Source organism: Alosa alosa, chromosome 10, assembly GCF_017589495.1.
Source record: "Alosa alosa isolate M-15738 ecotype Scorff River chromosome 10, AALO_Geno_1.1, whole genome shotgun sequence".
NCBI lineage: Eukaryota > Metazoa > Chordata > Actinopteri > Clupeiformes > Clupeidae > Alosa > Alosa alosa.
Window position 1 is genome coordinate 13,687,786 of NC_063198.1, and position 21,341 is coordinate 13,709,126.

Sequence of the window (21,341 nt, forward strand, 5' to 3'; positions counted from 1 at the left end):
CTGGCGCTTTCTTTTCATATTTATTTCTGTTTAGAACTTACAATGAGAGTCATTGTCAGACTGAGACTGTTACATACATGTCCGTGTCACTTAGAGAATAGGAGCTTTCAACAACTGTGATCATGTTCAGCTTTTTCAGTTTGACATCCTCCACCACTCACGTCTACAGACATACATACTCAATATTAAAGACCCTATAAATGTACAAAACCGTTGTGAGAGACAGTATTGGATGTGTATGAAACAAAACCCATTGAAAAGTATAAAATAATCTACATGAATGAGAATGATCTTGTACAGAAGTACAAATACATCCGGACAGTTGACATTAGTCAACAATGATTTAGATACTGGTCATGACAACTATATAATCGACATCCCTCAAACATAACATGAGTTTATAACGCACAAATCCCTTTACACAAGCCTACTACATGATGGCATAGCCTTGTGCAAAAAGGGGAACCTCCATGAGTATGTGAGGGAGAGCTCTTACACGGAGTCACAAAAGTAACATTTAGCTGTGAATAACTAAATAATTGTTATGGTAACACTTAAACCCAACATTATAGAGTTATAAACAGATTGATAAAGGGTTACACAAAGTATTCATAATGACATATTGATTTACAAAGATCTAACCATTTTAATTTCTGAAGGACGGGACTTGGGATGCTGATGAAATAAGGACAAAGTTTAAGATGTTTCAATGCAAGTGCCTAAAAAAAAAACAGAATCACTGAATCTGAAGTGGAGAGGATAAGGAAACTAGAGAATGCCTTCCATCTGGGCCAGGCACACAAGTAAGGAATTTGTAAAGGCAGCAGTGAACGACAATGAACAGCTTTAAATCTAGAACATTCTTCACACAAACTTCAATTCGTTTTCCAAATTCATTTTCACCAAGAGGTGGGGGCTTTGTAGGGTTGTGTGTGTGTAGGGAGATGAATTTAGTTAACCAGTTACCATTTTTTACAGCTAATACTTCCATCTCAGCGGACCTCAAACTAGTCACTGAATGAGAACTAGTCTACTGAAAGAGAGCCGTTTCCATGTTTTTTCTACCTGCCACCCCCTTGCCCCCTCGTGGACAGCTCTACGGTTGAGAGGTTGGTGGTGACTGGCTGATGTTGTGGTGGAGAACCTGGTGGTCCCAGCCCACTGTGGTGAGGGTGTCCAACCCATCAGTGGCCCAGCATAACCCACGGACAAAGTCCTGGTGCCTCCTGTCTCTGAAACTAAAAATAGGAGGGGGGTTATGAGTGTAAATCAATGAAGGTGAATGACACGGGGCACATTAAAAAAAAAATATGAAATGTAATCACTGCTACGTGACCGTATGTACAGCAATAATATGGCTAAACAAACTATTAAAATAACACAAAACCACTGAACCAAAATAACAAACCAAATATAGATTACCATATAATCTCTGATGAGTGGTAGGGTAAGAGTAGTTGTAACAGCTGCACTAAGAATCTACCAGTATTAGACTTTTCATTCACAGGTATTTATTTAAGACACACAGGATAGGGCTGGGTGGTTTTGGGAGGGCCTTCAATATTGACTCACATTTCTCTGAACTCTGCGTTCACCACGGCAACCGTGCAGTCATCACTTGTGGAGGCTAGCAGCGGGGAACTGTCAAACAAGAGGACATTTCAAAAATATCAATATTGTAACACAGCACTGCCTTGGGTGAACCAAAAAGCATCACTGAACAGATTGCTGTTTGGGTAAGGGCAAGCATTAAGACACAAAAGAAAAACACAATATTTCAGAATATGAAGTGTCACTGCTGCTAATTAGGGCTTGAGCCAAGTCAGCAGACCAGACAAAAGCTAATTCTTAAGGCAAGACTGTCATGTTTTCAATGTGGCTACAGCATAGACTACCGAGTTGTCTAGGAGGGTGATGTTGTTCTGGTATACCTGTGGGAGGAGAAGGCCAGGCTAGTCACTCTGCGTCTGTGGGTGTTCAGAGTCTGGGTTTGGTCTGACGTCTGCAGGTCCCTCACTGTGACCCTTCCCAGCTCGTCACCTGAACATTAGCACATTTAAGTATATTTTTTGGACTTTGAAGTGTGTAGGACAGTGAAGTGTGACAGCAAGTAAGTGGGGGGGTGGAGTGGGATAGAGCAGTACTCCTTACCATAGACAATTGTGTTGGCTTGGCATGGGTGCCATATCGCTGTGGTAGGCGAACAGCTGGGAGACACTATGTCTGCAATAAAAAGATGAATGAGATAAAAAGATAATAATGAAAATCTTAAGAGTGTATGTCCCATCTCAAACTACAGAGGGAACTGTGACCCTTGGCTTTTCAATGGTTAGCTACACAAGATGCTATAAGACTGGTGCTCTAGTCTAGGCCTTGTACACTGGGGTTTTCCTATGTTGCATGGATTTAACGACTAAACAGGGGAAATGTCTGACACAGGCGTTTCTCTGTCCACAGTCTCAAGAATTATGACTAGAATGTGGACAGACCCCATGATCTAATGCTGACTACAATATTGAAAATCTGAAAAACAAACAGTTGTGTACGTGACCAGATAATTGGTGACAGGAAACGCTTACCCAACCGAGTTGCTGGTTTTGGTTTTCTGCGGTCCCATAATAGAAGCCGGCCATCCTAGGAGAAGAGAGAGACACAAAGATCATTCCGAAGACACAGACATTGCTCACACTTTTTAGCCACAACAAATGTAATGCCTCTCCAGTTCCATGTTTTAAACACTTGGCAATGGGCTCATGTAATTCAACTACATGAAGCAAACACCTGAAAGAACGACTGATGCCATCTTGTGGCTGAATGTGTACACAGTCAGGATTTCAATGTAGTACCAGCAGATGACTTATAGAAATGCAGATATCTCTCACCTGACCACAGGAAAGGAGGAGGGCTTCCTCTGAGGGGCTGCAAGCCACACAGATGACCGGCATGGTGTGCGCTGTAGTCAGAGGTCACATTAGGTCACATTAGTGCTAGGCATGGAGGCTCTGTTCTCTTTATGCACCTGTGATATTACACACTATTAGAATTATTATGATCACTCTGTTGTTTTAAGCACTTGCATTAAACATTTGGAGACAGGACATGGCACTCTGATAACAGGGGCTGAAGCCTGAGATTATCAGACATTTTGTAAATGGTTATACAGGTGGGTCTCAAAAAATTAGAATATCGTGGAAAAAGTAATTTTCCCACCTAATTTAGTTCAAAAAGTGGATCTTTCATATATTCTAGATCAGGGGTGGGCACACTTTTTGGCTCAAGGGCCACATTGGGTTTTGGGTTTGGGCTTTTGTTTTAATGAGCTGTAAGCCATAATCATCAAGATTACAACAAAGAAATGGCTTGACACATTTCACTTTATATCTAATGAATCTAGAATATATGAAAGATCCACTTTTTGAACTAAATAGGGTGTAAAAATGAACTTTTCCACAATATTCTAATTTTTCGAGAGACACCTGTATATACATTTTCAAATCTTAAATGTCCCACGTCTAAATATCTGTACAATGACATGCCTGAGAACTTCCAACCTTGTAATTAAGCTCATTTGAATTTGAGTGGTAATATTTTAATGGCTGGGGCTATGCTAGCTACATCAGCCGAGAAACCCTCAACATCTCAGTTCTGGGACCATATGAAGAGCCAATTGCCTTGGGTGCAAACGCCACATGACCAATGTAAACACAGTAATGATCGTATGCTGATAAGCTCCACTCATGCACGGCTGAGAACAGCTTATAGAAAACAAACTTCTCTGCACCAAAATAGCCAACGCTAACTGGCTAAAGCTAAACCTCTAAAACCCAACCCTTTGATGACAAAGCAAAATATTTCATAGACAAGCAAATAAAAATACAACACTCCAAACTGCAATTCATCACCTTTATAAATAAATCAGCATATGCCATCTTACCATGATATGTGTTGATGACTGTCTGTTGGCTGAGGTCCCATACTTTGATGCTTCATGAATAAATGGACAAAAACATACGGAAAGGCAAGTATGAATGGTGATGCCAACAAATACATAGAAAACAAGATCAATCAGGACACTGCATACCCTCGCACCCAATAATTTATCAATGATTTCAATTATGTAGACACACACGAACACTCAGAGATCCAATTACAATACCCTTCATCACCTACTGAGGGTCAAGGGTAATAATATACTAAGCACACAGTACAGTATACTGAATGTACTGCTCATAAAGCTTTTTGCTCATCTACTACAAATGTTGTAATGAATCATGTGGGGAAACCCATCTAATTTGGAAAGGATGAAAAAGAAAAACAAAAAACAATTGCACACACAAAATATTGCAATAGCTATGTCTCCCAAAATGGCTCTGTACTAAAACCACTATACTGAATAGGGGACTTCAAAATCATTGAGAAAACAACTTCCCTGAATGAGAAGCAGGAACTGAATAGTGCTTTAAAGTGTTAATTTGGTCTTAAACGTATTTCTCGTCCATAGGTTCACTGGCTCTTCCACCAACCTGCAGTCCATGCTGCTGCTGACAGCGTGGGTGCGCGCTGCTGTTGTGCTGATGCCTGTGACCACATGATCGTGCTCTTGCTTGCTGAAACGGCTCATCAGCAGACGCTCGTCCTCCGCCAGCTCCCACAATTCCACAGCACCTGTGGCATCATGGCAACAATGCAATGGCCAGACTATGGTAAACATTGATGGAGCAGAGGCACTAATGTTTTTCAGTGTCCTGTGTGAAGCTCAAATGGAACGAACACAAACTGTGATCAGGGTTCCCATACCTTCTTAAAAATGCAATATGGCAAAGTTTGAGACAGTGTTACAATGTTTCCATAATTATAATGTGTAGGCATTATAGAACCTCACAAACATCACAAGACGAGAAAGCTTCACACATTAAATTCTTTCTCTATTGTGCTGTGTGGTGCCTTGGCTTTTCTCATACAAAACATATGAACTCAAACACATACTCACACGTGCATAATGTTGGCAATTAGTTAAGACAATAAGTAATGAACGGACCACCTGCAACGATGTAAACTGTACCTGAATCTGAAGCTACCAGGATGCCTTTCTCTGACACCCACAGAGCCTGTGTGACCCCCGCGTCGGTCTGAACACCAGCCTTGCAGAAGCCCTCGTTGGGTGCCTGCTTTGGGTCGGTGTACACCCAGATGGACCCCATCCAGGACCTACCAGTTAGACTGGAGGCGCCTAAAAGCAGAGCTCCATCTAGAAGTAAAATAGAGATGTGGATAGCATGTCAAGTACCAGTAATGCGTTGCATTTGTCCAACTTTGCACATTCATGAAAGCAACCAGTAATCAGTCATGTGCAATATGATGAGAATTTCAGCGAATTAAACGACTGACATGACAAGTCTACTCTTACAATTTTAGGCGTAACGATTATTGATGCTAAAACGCAGCGTAAGTTCAGACCAGACGCCGGACACTGTTAACTGGACATGTCGGTCTACTGCCATCAGATAGGTTGGTAACGCCACTTACACTGACGTTAGATAGCTACTAACCTCGATAACTTATGTCACTGACATTTTCTAAGGCCATGGCAGACTTTAAGGAGTATTCTTTCACCTCATGACGTTACAATCGGACAAAAATTAACCCCTACCAGGTACAACGATTTAAGTTAACCAAGCTGTTATTAGAAGAAACGTTATTGGTTACACAGCACTTATGATAAACTTCAGACATTTCGATACAGTTAACGTTATCGTTACAATGTCATAACTTACCAGCTCTGTAGTGAGCAGACACTAGATGTTTTTCCATGCACGCTGGTGCGTTAGGTGGGATATTCCAGTTATCCTTAATCATGTCTTTATTTAACTTCGAAACTGAATCAAAATAACAAACGAAAATACTGATAACTTAATAAATATAACTATGTTTGTTAAAACCAACGCTGCACGTTCGACAACGGTGTTTCAATGCCGCGAATGAATGAATTTGCTACCTTCCGTCACCACGTGCAGAGTGAGTTTCCGCTTCCGGGACTTTTCGAACGGTCATCGCTTGAACTAAAATGACGTTTACATAGTTTATATTGTTACAGACACTGTAACACCATTGTAACATTTTTATATTATTTTCTATGACCAATCGGCCATGGATAACATTATTAACAATTTCACATGTAAAACTTCCATTTTTATGCAGTAGATGGCGCTGTTCTCTTTAAAAGTGTTCACATCCCATCCGTCGCACGAGCGTACTTCAGGATGCTTAACCAAATGCAGGATGAACCAGGGCCGGTTCTAGCCTAGCCTACTACATTTGGGTGGGCTGGTAGAAATTTTGTGTAGTCAAAATAGCAAAGCGGTCAAATTGGATAAAAATGGACATAAACACAAAACACAAACACAAAAAAAAACAGTAGCCTACTACCTAGTTTGAGTTGTTGCAGCCACAGCCAGGGATTGGCAGTAGGCCTATTTCTGATAGGCCATAGGCCTACGTGTATTTAAAATAAGTATTTAAAATACAAAATAGTATTTTGTCGTTTGTATTTTATTTTGTTGAAGAAAATTTTGAATTAAACTACTTTAAAGGTTTGTATTTTTGTAGTTTAAAAATACTGCCTAAATTATTTTTGGTAAAACCTTTGCTAAAAGCTTTTGTATTTTTATTTTTTTATAGATGCTTAACAACACACAGTACAGTAATTACAACAAAGGAACTGCAGTCCTTTGCTAAAAGCCTAGCCTATGTTTGGTGATGTGATGACATCATAAAAGTACAAAACAATGAATGTAGCCTCTGACTTGTGCTGAGTAATTTGCCCAGACGTGTTGTGTTCATAATATTGAGATTCAGGAAGATGATCCTACAGTGCAAGATCAAGATGAGTAACTTGGTTGCTCACATTAGGGTTGCCAAAGTGACAGTCCAGCCAATTAGTGCTAGGAGTCTCACAATTAGTGAAATGAAGATTGCCTGAGTGCATGTGGATGTGCATATAGTAATATAAAGAAGTTCCAGACACTGGTTAATCAGCCTATTCCTGGCTATAATTCCACCATGAAGACAAAAGAACACTCCAAACAACTTGAAAAGCATAAGCAGTGATGTAGTACTCGAGTCCGGTCTCGAGACCGATTTCTGCTTTCTCGGACTCGACTCGGACTTGTTCCTTCAAAGACTCAGTCTTGACTCAGTCTCGGACCACAGTGGGAGGAGAAGGACTCGTAATTTCAGACCGAGTCCTGGAGACCAACGCATTTTTTTATGTTCATAAAAAAAAAAAATCAAAATGAAATTTCATGGCGGCCACGTCTTTGCCCCATGTTGGTCTTGGTGCCCCCTTCTTTCAATATTCTGCTTTGCGTCCGTTTAATAGCTATTTTTATTAAGTGTGCTTGCAAAGCAGCACACTTATTGTTCTTCTTAAGTTTTATTATTATTATTTTTATTATTATTTTTCCCGTCTCCCTAATTTTTTGTCAGCCCTAGCGCCTAGGCCCTTTGAGACAGAGACACCGTTCCAACTTTAAAACGTCCGGTCAGTACCGTGTAAGTTGGTCGCGAAGATGACGTCAGGTGGGCGTGCCGTTCGTCCGCCATATTGGATTGAACAGAAAGCGAAACTAAATTTTCACAGGTCACAAATTTGGTCCAAACGCCACGAAACTTGACGTACATTATCCTTGGACCAAGCCTCACAAATGTTAGCGGAAGGATTTTTGATTTTCGAAAGCGTTTGCCCGTCACAGCCAAACGAAATCGGGCGGCTAAGCTCAAACAGGAAGTCGTCCATATCTCAGGAACACTGTCACATATCGATACCAAATTTTGTATATGAACTGGGGACTCCAGTGTGAGGATGCATAGGCAAAAAAAAAAAAAAAAAGACATATTCCAAAAATTTCCATCATTTGGCAAACCACCCATGTGTATTTGGTAACTCGCACCATTCACCTTCTCACCTTCTATCACAATGCCTTCCATGTATGCACAATGTCTCAGAGCAGATACAATTTCTCCAGGCAACCTTGCCCAATCATGAAATCCTTGGTCTGCCATAGGATAGTATGGACTTACGAACTGAAATAGCAAGGAGAACAGTAGCTATATATAGCTTACATAATAGAGTTGTTTTCACATTGACGGTATTCAAATTAAATTTTTCATCATTGTTACATATCATGATGGGAGAGTATTATTAAAAATGTTACAAGTATGCAAATGCATATGTTTACGGGCATTTAGGTTTTACTGTGTTGTTTTGTTGTAAAGACATGCAAGGCATTCTGGGCCATGTAATGAACAGTGGTCGGCAGCACTCCATAGGCTACATATTAATATGAATAGGTGTTTCTGTAAACCTAGGGACAATAAACAGCTATCTCTGTTACAAAAACGAGCTGGTAATCGCTCATTGAAGAGGGAACTATGATAAAAAGATTGTTTTCCTAAAAGCATGGAGTTGACGAAAGAATAAACAAGCAATGTCAGGTTAATGTTAAATAGCCTACATCTGGACGCTAGGTGGCAACGTTGTATTACATTTCACTAGTGTAGCCTACTTGAAATACGGTGTAAGATTCACAAGTAAGGAAGGTGCAAATATTATGTAATTTATCATGGGAAATTATTGGAAATGTTATTTCTTGTTTATTCTAATTGCAAACCACACACATCCTTTCGGAAGCACACGTAGACATTTAATACTGGAAGATTGTCATTTCGTTTATTCGATGTTGCTTAGCAACGGGGACAGACTTCAGAGCAAAGATTCTAGAACAGAGCTTCAGAGAGACACGTTTTGAGTTCGTGGCCAAGTACCTAAAATATCGGTTTCCATGTGTAGGCTATGTGCTGGATGGTGTGCTTCCTTTATGTAAGTAAGTGTTTTATACAGTTAATGTTACAGACATAATGAGTCATGTTGTAGTGGTCCACATAAATGTGCCCCTTCTGTTATTAGAATGCTAAGCAGAGATTTTAACATCATTCATTTCTTGTGTGGCTAGAAGCTAGCTAGCTAGGTCATAGGGAGGAGATGTTGCTGTAACGTTATGAGATTTATGTTGCTTAGCGTAATGCCATGGTCATTTGATATGAGATGCTTGTACTCGTAACTTCGTCACTCGTAACTTTAGGACTCCTATTTTTTTTTACTAAGAGTAATTCAGGAAGCATTTTAGCCCTAAAAGTAGCGCCTGAGTCTGTGACAGCTTAAGCGAGGACTCCTAATAAGACCGATTCACAAACAATGTTTTGTGGTGGCATTTCACGTCGCGATGTTTTGAAATCCGTCTAACAATCACAAGGGAACAATTTTGCATTGTAGGCATAACTAAGGGATGCAGTAACACCACCAACAACAACCAAAACTAGCCTACTCATTGTTTACATGTACATTAAATGTAACGTTTCATTGTGAATCAAATTAAAAGATTCTCCTCTTTGCAAACGTTGGCATAGGCATATGGTGACAGATTAATAATGTTGCTGCGTGAATCACGGTAAGCGCGAATGAAGTGGCCACTTCTTAATAGGAGTCACTGTATGGAAGTAGGCTAAGTAAAATAGAGATGTTTAAAATAGGATAAAGGTAGGATATGTCCGCTTGACAACGCAAGAGATAACTGGCCTTTTGGCCATAGTAACCATCCATTTAGAACGACTGGCCTTCATAGCAACCAAGGATCTTAGCTGTGATTCATGTAGCTACAGTATACATACAATGTGATGCAAAGTATAGAAAGGTGATGAAATATACAGAGACAGGTCAAGAAATATAGTGCAATGTAGACAGTAGTATACAGTTGATTTACAGAAGGTGGTTTAGAGTAATATGAATTAAATATAAATATGTGCAGTGTATTAGCAGTTATCTCATACAATAAGTAGAATAATGTATGTAGATGTAGCAGTAACATTATAATAGTAGAAATAATAATATAGATATATGCAGTGTATTAACAGAATATAATAAAACAGAATAAATATGGATATTCAATATGACAAATTTATAACAGATATGTACAAAGCTATGTGCAGTGTGGAAACAGTGTCATTGTAGTACAGAAACAACATTATAAGAGTAGTAAGAATACGTTTATGTGCAGGATGAATAGTATAAAGATCAGTAGAATAACTATGTAGAAATGTAATTACAGTAGGCCTATGTACATTTGAAAATAAATAGAAAACTATGGGTGAGAGGGATAAATTATTTTTATTTAGTCGTAAAAGTAAATTGCATTCAATTAAATTGCAATTAAAAATATTTCCAGTAGGCTTTAATGTCACGCAAAAAGTACAACCAAAGCTGAGCTTGATCAACTAGAACGTCTAAAGAACCAGAACTGTGTAGTGTAGTTTTTTGCTGGGTCCCAGGCCATGTTGGTCTGAGGGGAAATGAGAAAGCGGACAGTGCTGCTAAGCAAGCCCTCAATGAAGAAGTCACAGAATGTCAAATCCCTGCCCCAGACCTTAAACCTATACTGAACTCTTACATCTCAGATAAGTGGCAATCTGAATGGGATTAATGTACCAACAACAAGCAAGGAATGTGAATTTTGGCACGTTTTCATGATCCACTGGGTCGTTATGGGCCACACAAAATACGGTGTTGCTAAAATTACTCCTATTGTGGCTATTAGAGACATGCGTTCATGAGTATCCAGCTCAATTTAATGAGTTAAGTAAAATACATTCACACACACAAAAAAAACATCACTAATGTTGTGGACATTCCTTTATTCTGAGATACATCAATAGGCTCTCAAAACAATCCCAAACAGACATAAGGTCTTTATAGAGCAAATCCATATAGATTATTTGTCAAATAAACCAGTAAAACAGAATTAGGGGATGGAATATATAACATTCACACTCATAGCTCATATTTCTAAAATAAATCAGTGAAAAAATATCCTGACAAACAAGCAGCATTTTAATGCCTTAGTCATATTTCATAATTTCACATTTTTCTCTAGGTTACCTGATAGCCCAGTTTGAGAGGTGCAAGACGTGTGACATTATTTATTTTTGCAGCCAATCACTGCTGTTGTTTTATTTTATTGATTTGATTTTAGTCATAGAAGCTAAATTCGAAGGCAGGCCACAGGTAAAAGCCAACGAACCGCATTCACCCCGCAAGGCAATAGTTGAATAGAGCTTTTGAGGTATTGCCACTGCTCCAACACTGAAAGGCACTGTTAGAATGCTTGGATCAAGCCAGGTTCAGCATAGCGTATGTCACTGTCTGCTCACATTGGTGACCGGAACAGGGCAAGCACACTTTCGCAGTTCCCGTCGGAAATGCAGTCTAGTTTAGCTTATAGCCTGTCAAAATAATCTTAGCATCACAGCGCAAACTAATTCAGTCTTACACAGTGGAGAAAATGACAGCGCATGGCAAGACAGAAAGTGCGTCCAAATGCGCTAAGCCTACTCATCACGCATGTATCACATCACATGAAAGAACTTTTTCTCAGCTTTTAAACAATGTTAGCCGCTAATTGCTACACCCATCTCCCTACCCATTCATCTTGGTGGAATACTTCACGAACCCTTCGTTCAACACATGACAAACCATATATCAGAATAAACAGCAGCCCTTACCGAACACAAAGGTGTAAAGCAGTCCCCTGTAAGCCGTTCCAGAGTATTCCGGTTAAATTAAAAATGTAATCTGCAGCAAGGTCTACATTCATGTCTCCAACTTTGGTCTTTAGGTTTCAAAAGTTGTTTAAATCGTTCTTCATGATTTCATAACAGGCCAAATACAAAATAAATGTTACAAATATTGCCTAGATATAGGTAAATATTAAAATCAGAGGATATACAGCTGAGTAAGAGTTTGTGAAAGGAGTCTTAATGATCAAAAAATGCTAAGCATGCATCTAGGTTGCATCAGTTTCTTAAAGCTGAGCTGTGCTTAAATTGTTCAATACATGATTCCATAACAGGCCAAATATAAAATAAATATAAATATTAAATATAGCCTAGACATGTAAATATTAGATGATCAGATGATTTACAGTTCTATGTAATATGTCATGTTTCATGTTTTTGTAATGTTTCATACAGTGATTCAGGTCTACTGCTGTGAATAGGCTAAATACAACTTTGATTATTTTTATAGCCTACTACTGTATAGTAAACTTGGCCTTGGTGCCCTGACATGTGGCCTTTGTGCCCCCCACCAAATATGCCCAACTGAAGGCCAAGTGGCCTTGCCCCTAAAATGGTGAAATTCCAAACCTGGGCCTAACTGTTGATTATTAATTGGGGTGATATTAAATCATGAATATGAAAACTGACATGTTTTTATGGTCTTGGTCTCGACTCGGTCTCTACTCCTAAAGGACTCGGTCTCGACTCGGACTTGCTTCCTCAAAGACTCGTCTTGACTCGGACTCGACTGTATTTGAAAACCAACGGACTCAGTCTCGACCCTTCAAAGACTCGGTCTTGTCTCGGACTCGGCATAGGCGGTCTCGTCCCCATCACTAAGCATAAGTGAGGGGATGGATACAAAAAATGTTCAAGTCACTGAGCATCCCCTGGAGTTCAGTGAAATCCATTATTAAGGAATGTAAGGAATATGGCAAATGTACACATCTGCCTAGAGCAGGCCATCACCACAAACTGAGTGACGGTTCAAGAAAAACAGTGGTGGGGGAGGGCACCAAGGCACCTATGATAACTCTGAGGAGTTAAAAGTTAAAAGCTTCAGCAGCTGAGATGGGAGAGTTCTTCACCAGTCAAAGCTCTATATGGGTGAGTGTCAAAGCTGTTATTCCATCTCTAAACTAAAGTTTGCCCAAAGACATATGGAAGAGTCCAAGGTCAAATGGAAGAAGGTTCTTTGGTCTGATGAGACCAAAACGGACTTTTTGACCATCAGACTATGCTTGGCGAATACCAAACACTGCATATCACCAAAAACACACCATCTGTCAGGATCCTGCCTGGACTAGTGACTTTTTGCCACCCTGGTGGCCATTCTGTATATTGTTCGGTGTCATGTACTCTGTGTTTACCTGTCTGGTCATGTGTCTTTGTCTTCACCCATTCCCTTATATGGTCTGCACTTCCTGTCTCATTAGTTTTCCTCCATTTCTGCTCACAACTGTTCCCTATTGTCTTGTTGGTTTTGTCCAGTCCTCTGTCTTTCTGTTAATTGGTCTGTGTACTTCCACCCTCCTGTTCCTCTGTCCTTTGTGGGTTTGTCTCTCTGTTCACCCTGTCTGAGTTCTGTCCGTAAGTACGTTTGTAAATGTGTAAGTTTGTAGTTTAAAATTAAAGTGTGTTTGTCTGAAATACTGCCTGAAAGAGTCTTGCACTTGGGGCCTCCTGCCATCCCTGACACCATCCCTAATTTGAAGCATGGTAGCATCACGCTGTGGGGATACTTCTCGACAGCAGGCCCTGGAAGGCTTGTAAAAATAAAAGTAAAATGAATTCAGCAAAATATATGGAAATCCTGGAGGACTATCTGATTCAGTCTGCAAAAGAACTACGACTTGAAAGAAAATTTACTTTCCAGCAAGACAATGAGCCAAAGCATACAGCGAAAACTACACAGAAATGGTTTAAAGACAATGAAGTGAATGTTCTGGAGTGGCCAAATCAAAGTCCAGACCTCAATCCTATAGAAAATCTGTGGCTGGACTTGAAAAGGGCTGTTCGTGCCCAATCCCCTTCCAACATGACAGTCACCATGAAGTCCTTTGAACACCTGGTGCTGACCCACCTCAAAAACATCACAGGTCACCAGCTGGACCCCTTGCAGTTTGCCTAAGGGAACGAGGAGGAATGACCTCAGATAAATTAATAATAAGTATATTCTTTCATACCAACAATATAGCGCGATTATATTGTTAATGGTGAGTTCATTTTTCGTGTGTACAGAGGTGACCAAGAAACCAAGAAAGCAATTCTTGTCCAAAAAGTGTTGCTACACCACGATACTCAATATGTTGTCCAATGGTGAGTCATTTTTCCCTGTTGCACCGACACTGGATTTTAGGGTTCCCCCACCTGCCAAATCCCACTTAACCACTGGCTACATATACCTGCGCACAAAAACAACCAGACACAAGAACAGCTTCTTTCCCACTGCCATCACTCTCCTGAACTGTGGATGGGGTCATCACCACTTTGGCCATTCACCCACTTCTTCTACACATTACATACTTTATTAATCCAATATGCATCTTGCACACTACATTTGCACTATTACTTTTTGCACTTGACATCCCACTCCATGTGTACTTGAATATTATGTCTTTTTCATATATTTGTTTTTGTATATTATATGTGCCTATATGTACATTGTTGTCTCTATTGTACAATATGTGTCTACTAGATCAGTGTTTCTCAAAGTGTGGTCCGCAAGCTATCCCAAGTGGTCCGCGAGCAGATGTGGGAAAATATAATATAGATGAGTTGTTTGCAATATTGAACCAACTTGTATGTAAATCCAAACAGCTCTGCAACACTGTCTATGTAAGATATGCCAGTTTAAATCATATGAATCCTCTGACACAATAAGCAAAGAGCAAAGACAATAAGCAAGGTGGTTCAGTGAGTAGGCCTATTGTGTAGGCTAATATAGCCTACTGTTGAAGTAGGTCTAATCTTTTTTTTTTTAAGCTAGATGGTCTGTGCGTTTCTTTTTTATTGGTTAGTGGTCCTTCGTCTGAAGTTTGAGAAACACTGTACTAGATGTATACTACTACATGTCTATTTGTTGAATGTATAGTTAACACCTACCGAAGTCAAATTCCTTGTGTATGCATGTCCGATAAAACTGATTCTGATTTCTTGATTTCAATGACAGACACATCATCCAAAACTTTTGTACAAAAGTTTTATTGCATAGCAAAAACAAATATAGTCAGCTTGTAGTCACTTATCATCTTGGATATAAAACAATGCAATGTATTTTTTTAATCAAAACTAAATATGTACATGTTCAACATTTCTGGCTGCACAGCAGCCATCTCCTGACTCGACAGGTTTACAACAGAATGTCAAGACTGACATCCCATTCTAGGTTGTGTACTGTCCAACCTTCAAACTGCAAATCCCCAGCTTGTGAGCAGTCTGATACAATGATTGGATGAGGTCAACAGTCTTTCAAGTCATTAGTGCGTCGTATTGAATTTGGCATGGTAGAAATTGTTTACTTCATTTGAATAGGAGTGGTTTGTCTCAAATCGTTTTAAGATGCGTGGAGTCGTGTTGCTGCGCTTCTATGAGCCACACCAGCCATCTCTTCTCTCTTTCGTTCGCCGTAATTTGTCTTCTCCACCACCTCAGGCACCTCTTCACGCTTTCTGCGTCTCTCTTCTTCGCGCAACTCCCGTGCCACCAGTTTGGCTAGCTCCGCATCCAGAGCCGCGTCGTCAACGGAAGAGAACGACTGACAGACAGTCTGGACCAAACCCAGAACCGTCCCCAGGACGGCCACCACTGAGCCCACCAAGTAAACCTTCAGCATGCCCCGGTTGGGCTTCTGGTTGATCATCTCTTTGGCGAATGGAATAATTTCTTGGAGGGTCTCCATGTCGAGTAGTCACAGTTTAACACCTAAGGCAAAATTGAAGGCAAGGTTAAAATATTTGAATTATCAACAACATTGCTTTTCAGTAACATATTCAGAGATCACATCGTATTTTGCCTAATTCTCTGGTAACATTGACACAGTTAGGTCTACAATTATTAAGTCTATGCAGTAGGCTAGGCCCTACTGTAGTCTACACGTTGTTGGCATTTGAGTGGTTATCTGCTTACTTACGTTAAACGCGCTGTCAGTGAAGTGACAGAAATGTGAAGTCGGCTCTTTGGAAATTAGCTCACTTCCACTCTTGCCCAATTTCTCAGTGCAGTGCTGTATGAGGCAGCAGATGATCTGTCCATTTATACTAACTGTACTCCAAACCACTCCCACACAGGGACGTGCCAGTGTCCATGTGCTACCCATGCGGAGTTTGAGCTGAAGCAAAGGGACAGTTTAAGTTGGCTACGTGAAATACGTGGACTGCACCTAGTCTAGCATTATAGATTTACAAATTGCTTAAACTTTCATAGTCATATTCAGAGATTTTAGGCAACTAAAATTTCTGCTTTGCTCTCCACAGAGGTGGTGGTTTGGGAACGTTATTTAGACCAGTGTTAGTGTTTCTCAACGGGTCTGGCCTTGACCTTCAATTTCCCATGGTAGTTAGTTGCGACCCATATTTTACCGTTCAAACCAACTGATACGGTAAGCTAGTGGTAAGATGCGTAAAGTGCCTGCACTTGTTTGGAAAATGTTGACGTTAGGCACATTTCACATTTCAATTCCTCAACTCCATAAGTGCATACGTGAATCCATACTTCAAATATTTATTGAGGGTCGTTTTGCCATAGGCTATTTAGCCTACCAACATGTCATAGCCTAAACATTGTCTAGGTCCATGGCAACAACTGGTAGGCCTATTCCTATCAAAATTAAGGTCCGATATTTACGGAAGAGTAGCCTAGGCTATATTTTTGAAATTTCCGCTAATTTTCTTTTGAGATAAATCCACACATTTGCGGAAATAATAATAATAACAGAGTCAGTCTCGGAATTTTCTAAAAAAAAAATTTTTCATGTGGCCCTAATACTCTTCAGTATCACAACGGCAAATCACAAAACACAAAAGCAAATAATAAAAAAAAACCGCAATGACAAACCACAAAGCACAATACCATGCATGTGTAAAAATGCATCAGAAGCAGATCTCTGTACAGTGCATACAGAAAGTATTCACAGCACTTCACTTTTTCCACATTTTGTTATGTTACAGCCTTATTCCTTATTACATGAATCCCCCCTCAAAATTCTACACATAATACCCCATAATGACAACTTAAAAAAAAATTTGTGTTTGAGATTTTTTTCAAATTTATTAAAAATAAAAAACGAAGAATTCACTTGTACAGAAGTAGTCACTGCCTTTGCGATCAACCTCAAAATTGAGCTCAGGTGCATTCTGTTTCCACTGATTAAAGGTAAATTCAGTTGATTGGACATGATTTGGAAAGGCACACACCTGCCTATATAAGGTCCCACAGTTAACAGTGCATGCATGAAGTCGAAGGAATTGTCAATAGACCTCTGAGACAGGATTGTCTCGAGTCATAGATCTGGGGAAGGGTACAGAAAAATGTCTGCTGCTCTTAATGAGCACAGTGGCCTCCATCATCCGTAAATGGAAGAAGTTTGAACCACCAGGACTCTTCCTAGAGCTGGCCGTCCCTCTAAACTGAGTGATCGGGGGAGAAGGGCTTTAGTTATGGAGGTGACCAATAACCCAATGGTCACTCTGACAGAGCTCCTCTGTGGAGAGAGAAGAACCTTCCAGAAGGACGACCATCGCTGTAGCACTCCACCAATCAGGCCTGTATGGTAGTGGCCAGACGGAAGCCACTCCTTAGTAAAAGGCACATGATAGCCATCACCTGGCCAATACAATCCCTACAGTGAAGCATGGTGGTGGCAGCATCATGCCAAAGATAATGAATGCGTAGCAAGATGGGTCGTCCTAGTTCATGTCTATGAGGGCAAAGTGGAGTTCAGTCAGAGACGGGCTCTGGTTCAGTTCCCGCCTGCACAGGGGCGTGTCACTGACGTATGACTTACGTTTGAACGCTTCGGTTCCACACCAGACAAGCCGGAGTAGGCCTACAAAATAAACTTGGTGTAGCCTACACCTTCATTAATGTTGATTTTCTCCCGACTGGAGGGTCATACTATCACGACATTCTACTGAAATAGGGAGGAGTGTTTGGAGATCATGATACCGTGTCCGAAATGTGCATCCATTGCTCAGAAAAATAAGGCTTTGACAAATTCTGGGAAATTCTTGGATTCTGCCATAGACCTCAATGTTAAAAAGAGAGCCCGATCACTGCATAAATGTGCGGGGGCGTGTACTGCTACCCTATTTGCAGAAATTTCCAGGGACAGGAAATGGCCTCTCATGAAGTATCTTCGTAATCAACCATCTTTGATCATGCTATGGGGATGTTTTTTAGCGGCAGGAACTGGGAGACTATTCAGGAATGAGGGAAAGATGAACAGAGACATCCTGGAAGAAAACCTGCTCCAGTGCTCTTGACCTCAGACTGGGGCGACGGTTCCTCTTTCAACAGGACAACGACCTTAAGCACACAGCCAAGATATCGAAGGAGTTGCTTCAGGACAGCTCTGTGAATGTCCTATAGAGTGGCCCAGCCAGAGCCCAGAATCCCATTGAACATCTCTGGAGGGATCTGAAAATGGCTGTGCACCGACGCTTCCCATTCAACTTTATAGAGGTTCTGGTTCTGTAAAGAAGGAATGGGCTAAACTGGCCAAAGATAGGTGTGCCAAGTTTGTGGCTTCATATTCCAAAAGACTTGAGGCTGTAATTGCTGCCAAAGGCGCCACAACAAAGTATTGACCAAAGGCTGTGAATACTTATGTACATATTATATTTCCGTTTCATGTTGTCGTTATGGGGTATTGTGTGTGGAATTTTGAGGAAAAAATGAATTGAATCGATTTTGGAATAAGGCTGTAACATAACGAAATGTGGAAAAAGTGAATACTTTCCGTATGCACTGTGTTGTCTTCCAAGGTATCAAATAGAATCTATCTATTTATCTATCTATATAAAAATCAGTAGCCTTTTATTAGTCTAGATATGAACTATTTCCCCAAATTGACCCCTGATCTTGGTAAACTTAGCCCATGCCTGTATAGACCTTTCTGAATAACTACTGGGTCAGACATGTCTTCAATACAAACCCACACACACACACACACACACACACACACGTGATTGGATATTCCCAATCACCCACAGTCATCCTAAAAGGGTATACTGTGATCAGAGAGATTGAGTGTGATTACAGTTTTATTTTCAGAAAAGGAAAAACGTCCTAGTTCATACACAGTCCTGGCTGCTTAAATTGGAAGCAAATATACAGTATGTAACTATAAACATGGCACAGTGGTATTTTTGGCAGAGCTACTGAGCCAGCTCAGTGTTGAATGCCCTTCAGTGATAAGATGTTGCTGGCCATTGTACAAACCATAGAAGTTTGTGCTGAGTAAGACCTGCATAACATGTGATAACACCATGAAGCCAAGTGACTAAGAAATGATTGAGAAAACGGAAAAGATGGTGTCTGTGAAAAGCACTCCAGAGAAGTTTAGACCTCTGTATAATGGTACTCCTCTTGGCATATTGTGTACAGTGGTTGAATATGTCAATCCATAAAATTGTTGTCAGTGTCAATTCACATAAACAAACTCAAAAATCACTTCATTGTCCTTCCAATGACATTCCTGTGTGTGCTTTGTTCTTTATAAAAGTGATGACTTGAGTTTGTGCTACGAGTTGAGGTTTGTGGCTCAATTCTGTAAGAGCATGCTTCAGTTTGGCGTCCTTGGAAATATTTCACAGCACCACCATGGGCGTGTCCAGGCCTGTCTGAGGTTGTGTGTGTGTGTTTGCGCAGACAGCTGTGAGTCAGAAACACACCTTAGACTGCGGCGTTAGTCAAACCAGCATGGAGAAAAACAGTACACAGAATCGATGGCCTGGGGCTACATGGTTTATTACACATGGGATATGATGCAGCGGGTACCACACGCAAAGGGGTGTGGACGTCTAAGTCTCAGCCTCTGATCTGTCTTTACAGTCTCTATGGTTCCTCTGCCTCCAGTTATGTATATTTGACATTCCACAGGAATGTATGGATTTAGTTCACACATGATGTAGCAGAAAGAATAAGCTGTACTGTAGTAACACATGTCAGTACAGCTCCTCCATTAAGATAATTAAGGTCTTAAAGTTAACTGGCTGAGGTTCATCATTCTTTGTTCCCAAATCCATCTTCATTTTCACTTGTCATTTCACTTAAGCAGCCTATACCACAGTGGACTTAGAAGACCTACATGTATATTGGTGTTCATGGGAGACTAACTGTGTTGTTGGAGTCCTGTGTAAGTCCACTTATCTAACCAAAAACCAGGCCCCAGATCAGCCTAGACGTGGCATCTCAAATGCTATCAACATTAAAGAACTGTGGACAAAACTGTGGAAATATGATTATGGGGAATATTGTTCACTATCGTTTTTTTATCAGTGTTTTAATTGTGTGTACACAGATGGGTTTGCGAAGTCTTAAATTTAATTTGCTATATGTATCTCTGTCCATACTAAAACTGAAAGAATCAGATGACAGATGACAGTGGTGATTCATTGTGATCATTGTCATTTGTTTTAAAAATATAGATTTTACAGATGGCTGTCCTCAGAAAGAGAAAGAGACTGGTTCAGAGAAGTTTTCCCCCCCTATTTCTGTGAAATTCCAGATATGTTACAGTGCGGATGTATTGCGGTGTGTGTGTGAGTGTGTATGTTGTGTGTTGATTCACGTCGTGAAGGGTGTGGCAGCAGCATGGAAGGGTGTGTTTCTCCGACACTTTTCTGACACACACCTCATTCAGCACAGGTGAGCCAGGGCATAAATAGGAGTACTCACAGACTAACACAGCAATTGTTTTCCGAGATTTTCACTGGAACTATCGTGACACAAGGATTTTATTACTGGTATGTTACCCATCTACTTTATAAGCTGAGTAGACTAAGACCTTTAGCTGTAATGCCATTACTTTTAAATATCTGTATATGAAAATTAATGGAAAATGCTAGAACATAGCATGTTTGCAAATATTGCATCCAGCAGTATATTATCACTAATGTAATATGTGATGTGCCGTATGTGATCTTAATTTTGATTTTTCTGTAAAGGATTTTGCTTATGATGAAGACATGGATTCTTTTACAAGTGGCAGGTATGAATAACAAATTGCTATTCATTGATGATTACGTTCCATTCTATTGCCTTTTCAGTATTATCAGAATAGTTTAGATAAAACTAAAACTCAGGGGTTTGTGCATAGTTATTCAGTATTAAATGTATGAAATGACTTCAATTCAAAATCTCATAGCAATGTTCAGTTTCATCAGTTTTCAAGCCTTCCTCGAACGTTCCTGCCCTATCATTCTCTGAAACCGTATAGTCCATTTTGAATATATATTTGACTTCATCTAACCCGCTGTATCTTCCCCCAGCATTGGCTGCTGTTTGCCTCGCCCAGCAGGACTGCTCCAGGGGAGCCTGCTACCCCCCAATGGGAGATCTGCTCATCGGACGTGAGCAGCAGCTCCACGCCACCTCCACCTGTGGACTCACGGGGACTGAGGTCTTCTGCACACCTTATGGACAGGTAAGTGCTGATTTTTCAAAAGAGCTGT

At 40.4% G+C, this 21,341-nt stretch overlaps 3 protein-coding genes across 3 annotated transcripts in view; 1 reads left to right on the forward strand and 2 right to left on the reverse strand.

Moving 5' to 3' along the window:
* Window position 1: 1 nt before the first annotated feature.
* Window positions 2–6,002, reverse strand: wdr77 (WD repeat domain 77). Its single transcript, XM_048255358.1, has 10 exons — window positions 5,775–6,002; window positions 5,063–5,248; window positions 4,524–4,665; window positions 3,935–3,984; window positions 2,883–2,953; window positions 2,580–2,634; window positions 2,152–2,223; window positions 1,932–2,040; window positions 1,573–1,641; window positions 2–1,238 (listed from the first exon to the last, which is right to left on the reverse strand). The coding sequence occupies exons 1-10, from the start codon at window positions 5,854–5,856 to the stop codon at window positions 1,097–1,099; spliced, it is 978 nt and encodes a 325-aa protein (XP_048111315.1). The 5' UTR covers window positions 5,857–6,002; the 3' UTR covers window positions 2–1,096.
* An 8,866-nt stretch (window positions 6,003–14,868) lies between these two features.
* LOC125302283 (G0/G1 switch protein 2-like) lies at window positions 14,869–15,888 on the reverse strand. Its single transcript, XM_048255402.1, has 2 exons — window positions 15,800–15,888; window positions 14,869–15,591 (listed from the first exon to the last, which is right to left on the reverse strand). The coding sequence occupies exon 2, from the start codon at window positions 15,566–15,568 to the stop codon at window positions 15,224–15,226; it is 345 nt and encodes a 114-aa protein (XP_048111359.1). The 5' UTR covers window positions 15,569–15,591; window positions 15,800–15,888; the 3' UTR covers window positions 14,869–15,223.
* Window positions 15,889–20,556: 4,668 nt separating this feature from the next.
* Window positions 20,557–21,341, forward strand: part of lamb3 (laminin subunit beta 3) — a 15,397-nt gene continuing 14,612 nt past the window's right edge. Inside the window, exons 1-3 of the mRNA XM_048255726.1 lie at window positions 20,557–20,633; window positions 20,835–20,878; window positions 21,159–21,313. Coding sequence (XP_048111683.1) covers window positions 20,845–20,878; window positions 21,159–21,313 — 189 coding nt within the window. The 5' untranslated portion in view covers window positions 20,557–20,633; window positions 20,835–20,844. The remainder of the gene's footprint in view (window positions 20,634–20,834; window positions 20,879–21,158; window positions 21,314–21,341) is intronic.

What these genes read in the sequence shown, in the direction of transcription:
- wdr77 (XM_048255358.1), bottom strand. Translation starts at nt 5,856, where the DNA reads ATGATTAAGGATAACTGGAATATCCCACCTAACGCACCAGCGTGCATG. An exon ending in AGTCATCAACACATATCATG is followed by an intron (nt 2,954 to 3,934) that starts GTAAGATGGCAT and finishes CTCTGACTACAG; the next exon opens with CGCACACCATGCCGGTCATC. An exon ending in CTGGCCTTCTCCTCCCACAG is followed by an intron (nt 1,642 to 1,931) that starts GTATACCAGAAC and finishes CTTGTTTGACAG; the next exon opens with TTCCCCGCTGCTAGCCTCCA.
- LOC125302283 (XM_048255402.1), bottom strand. Translation starts at nt 15,568, where the DNA reads ATGGAGACCCTCCAAGAAATTATTCCATTCGCCAAAGAGATGATCAAC.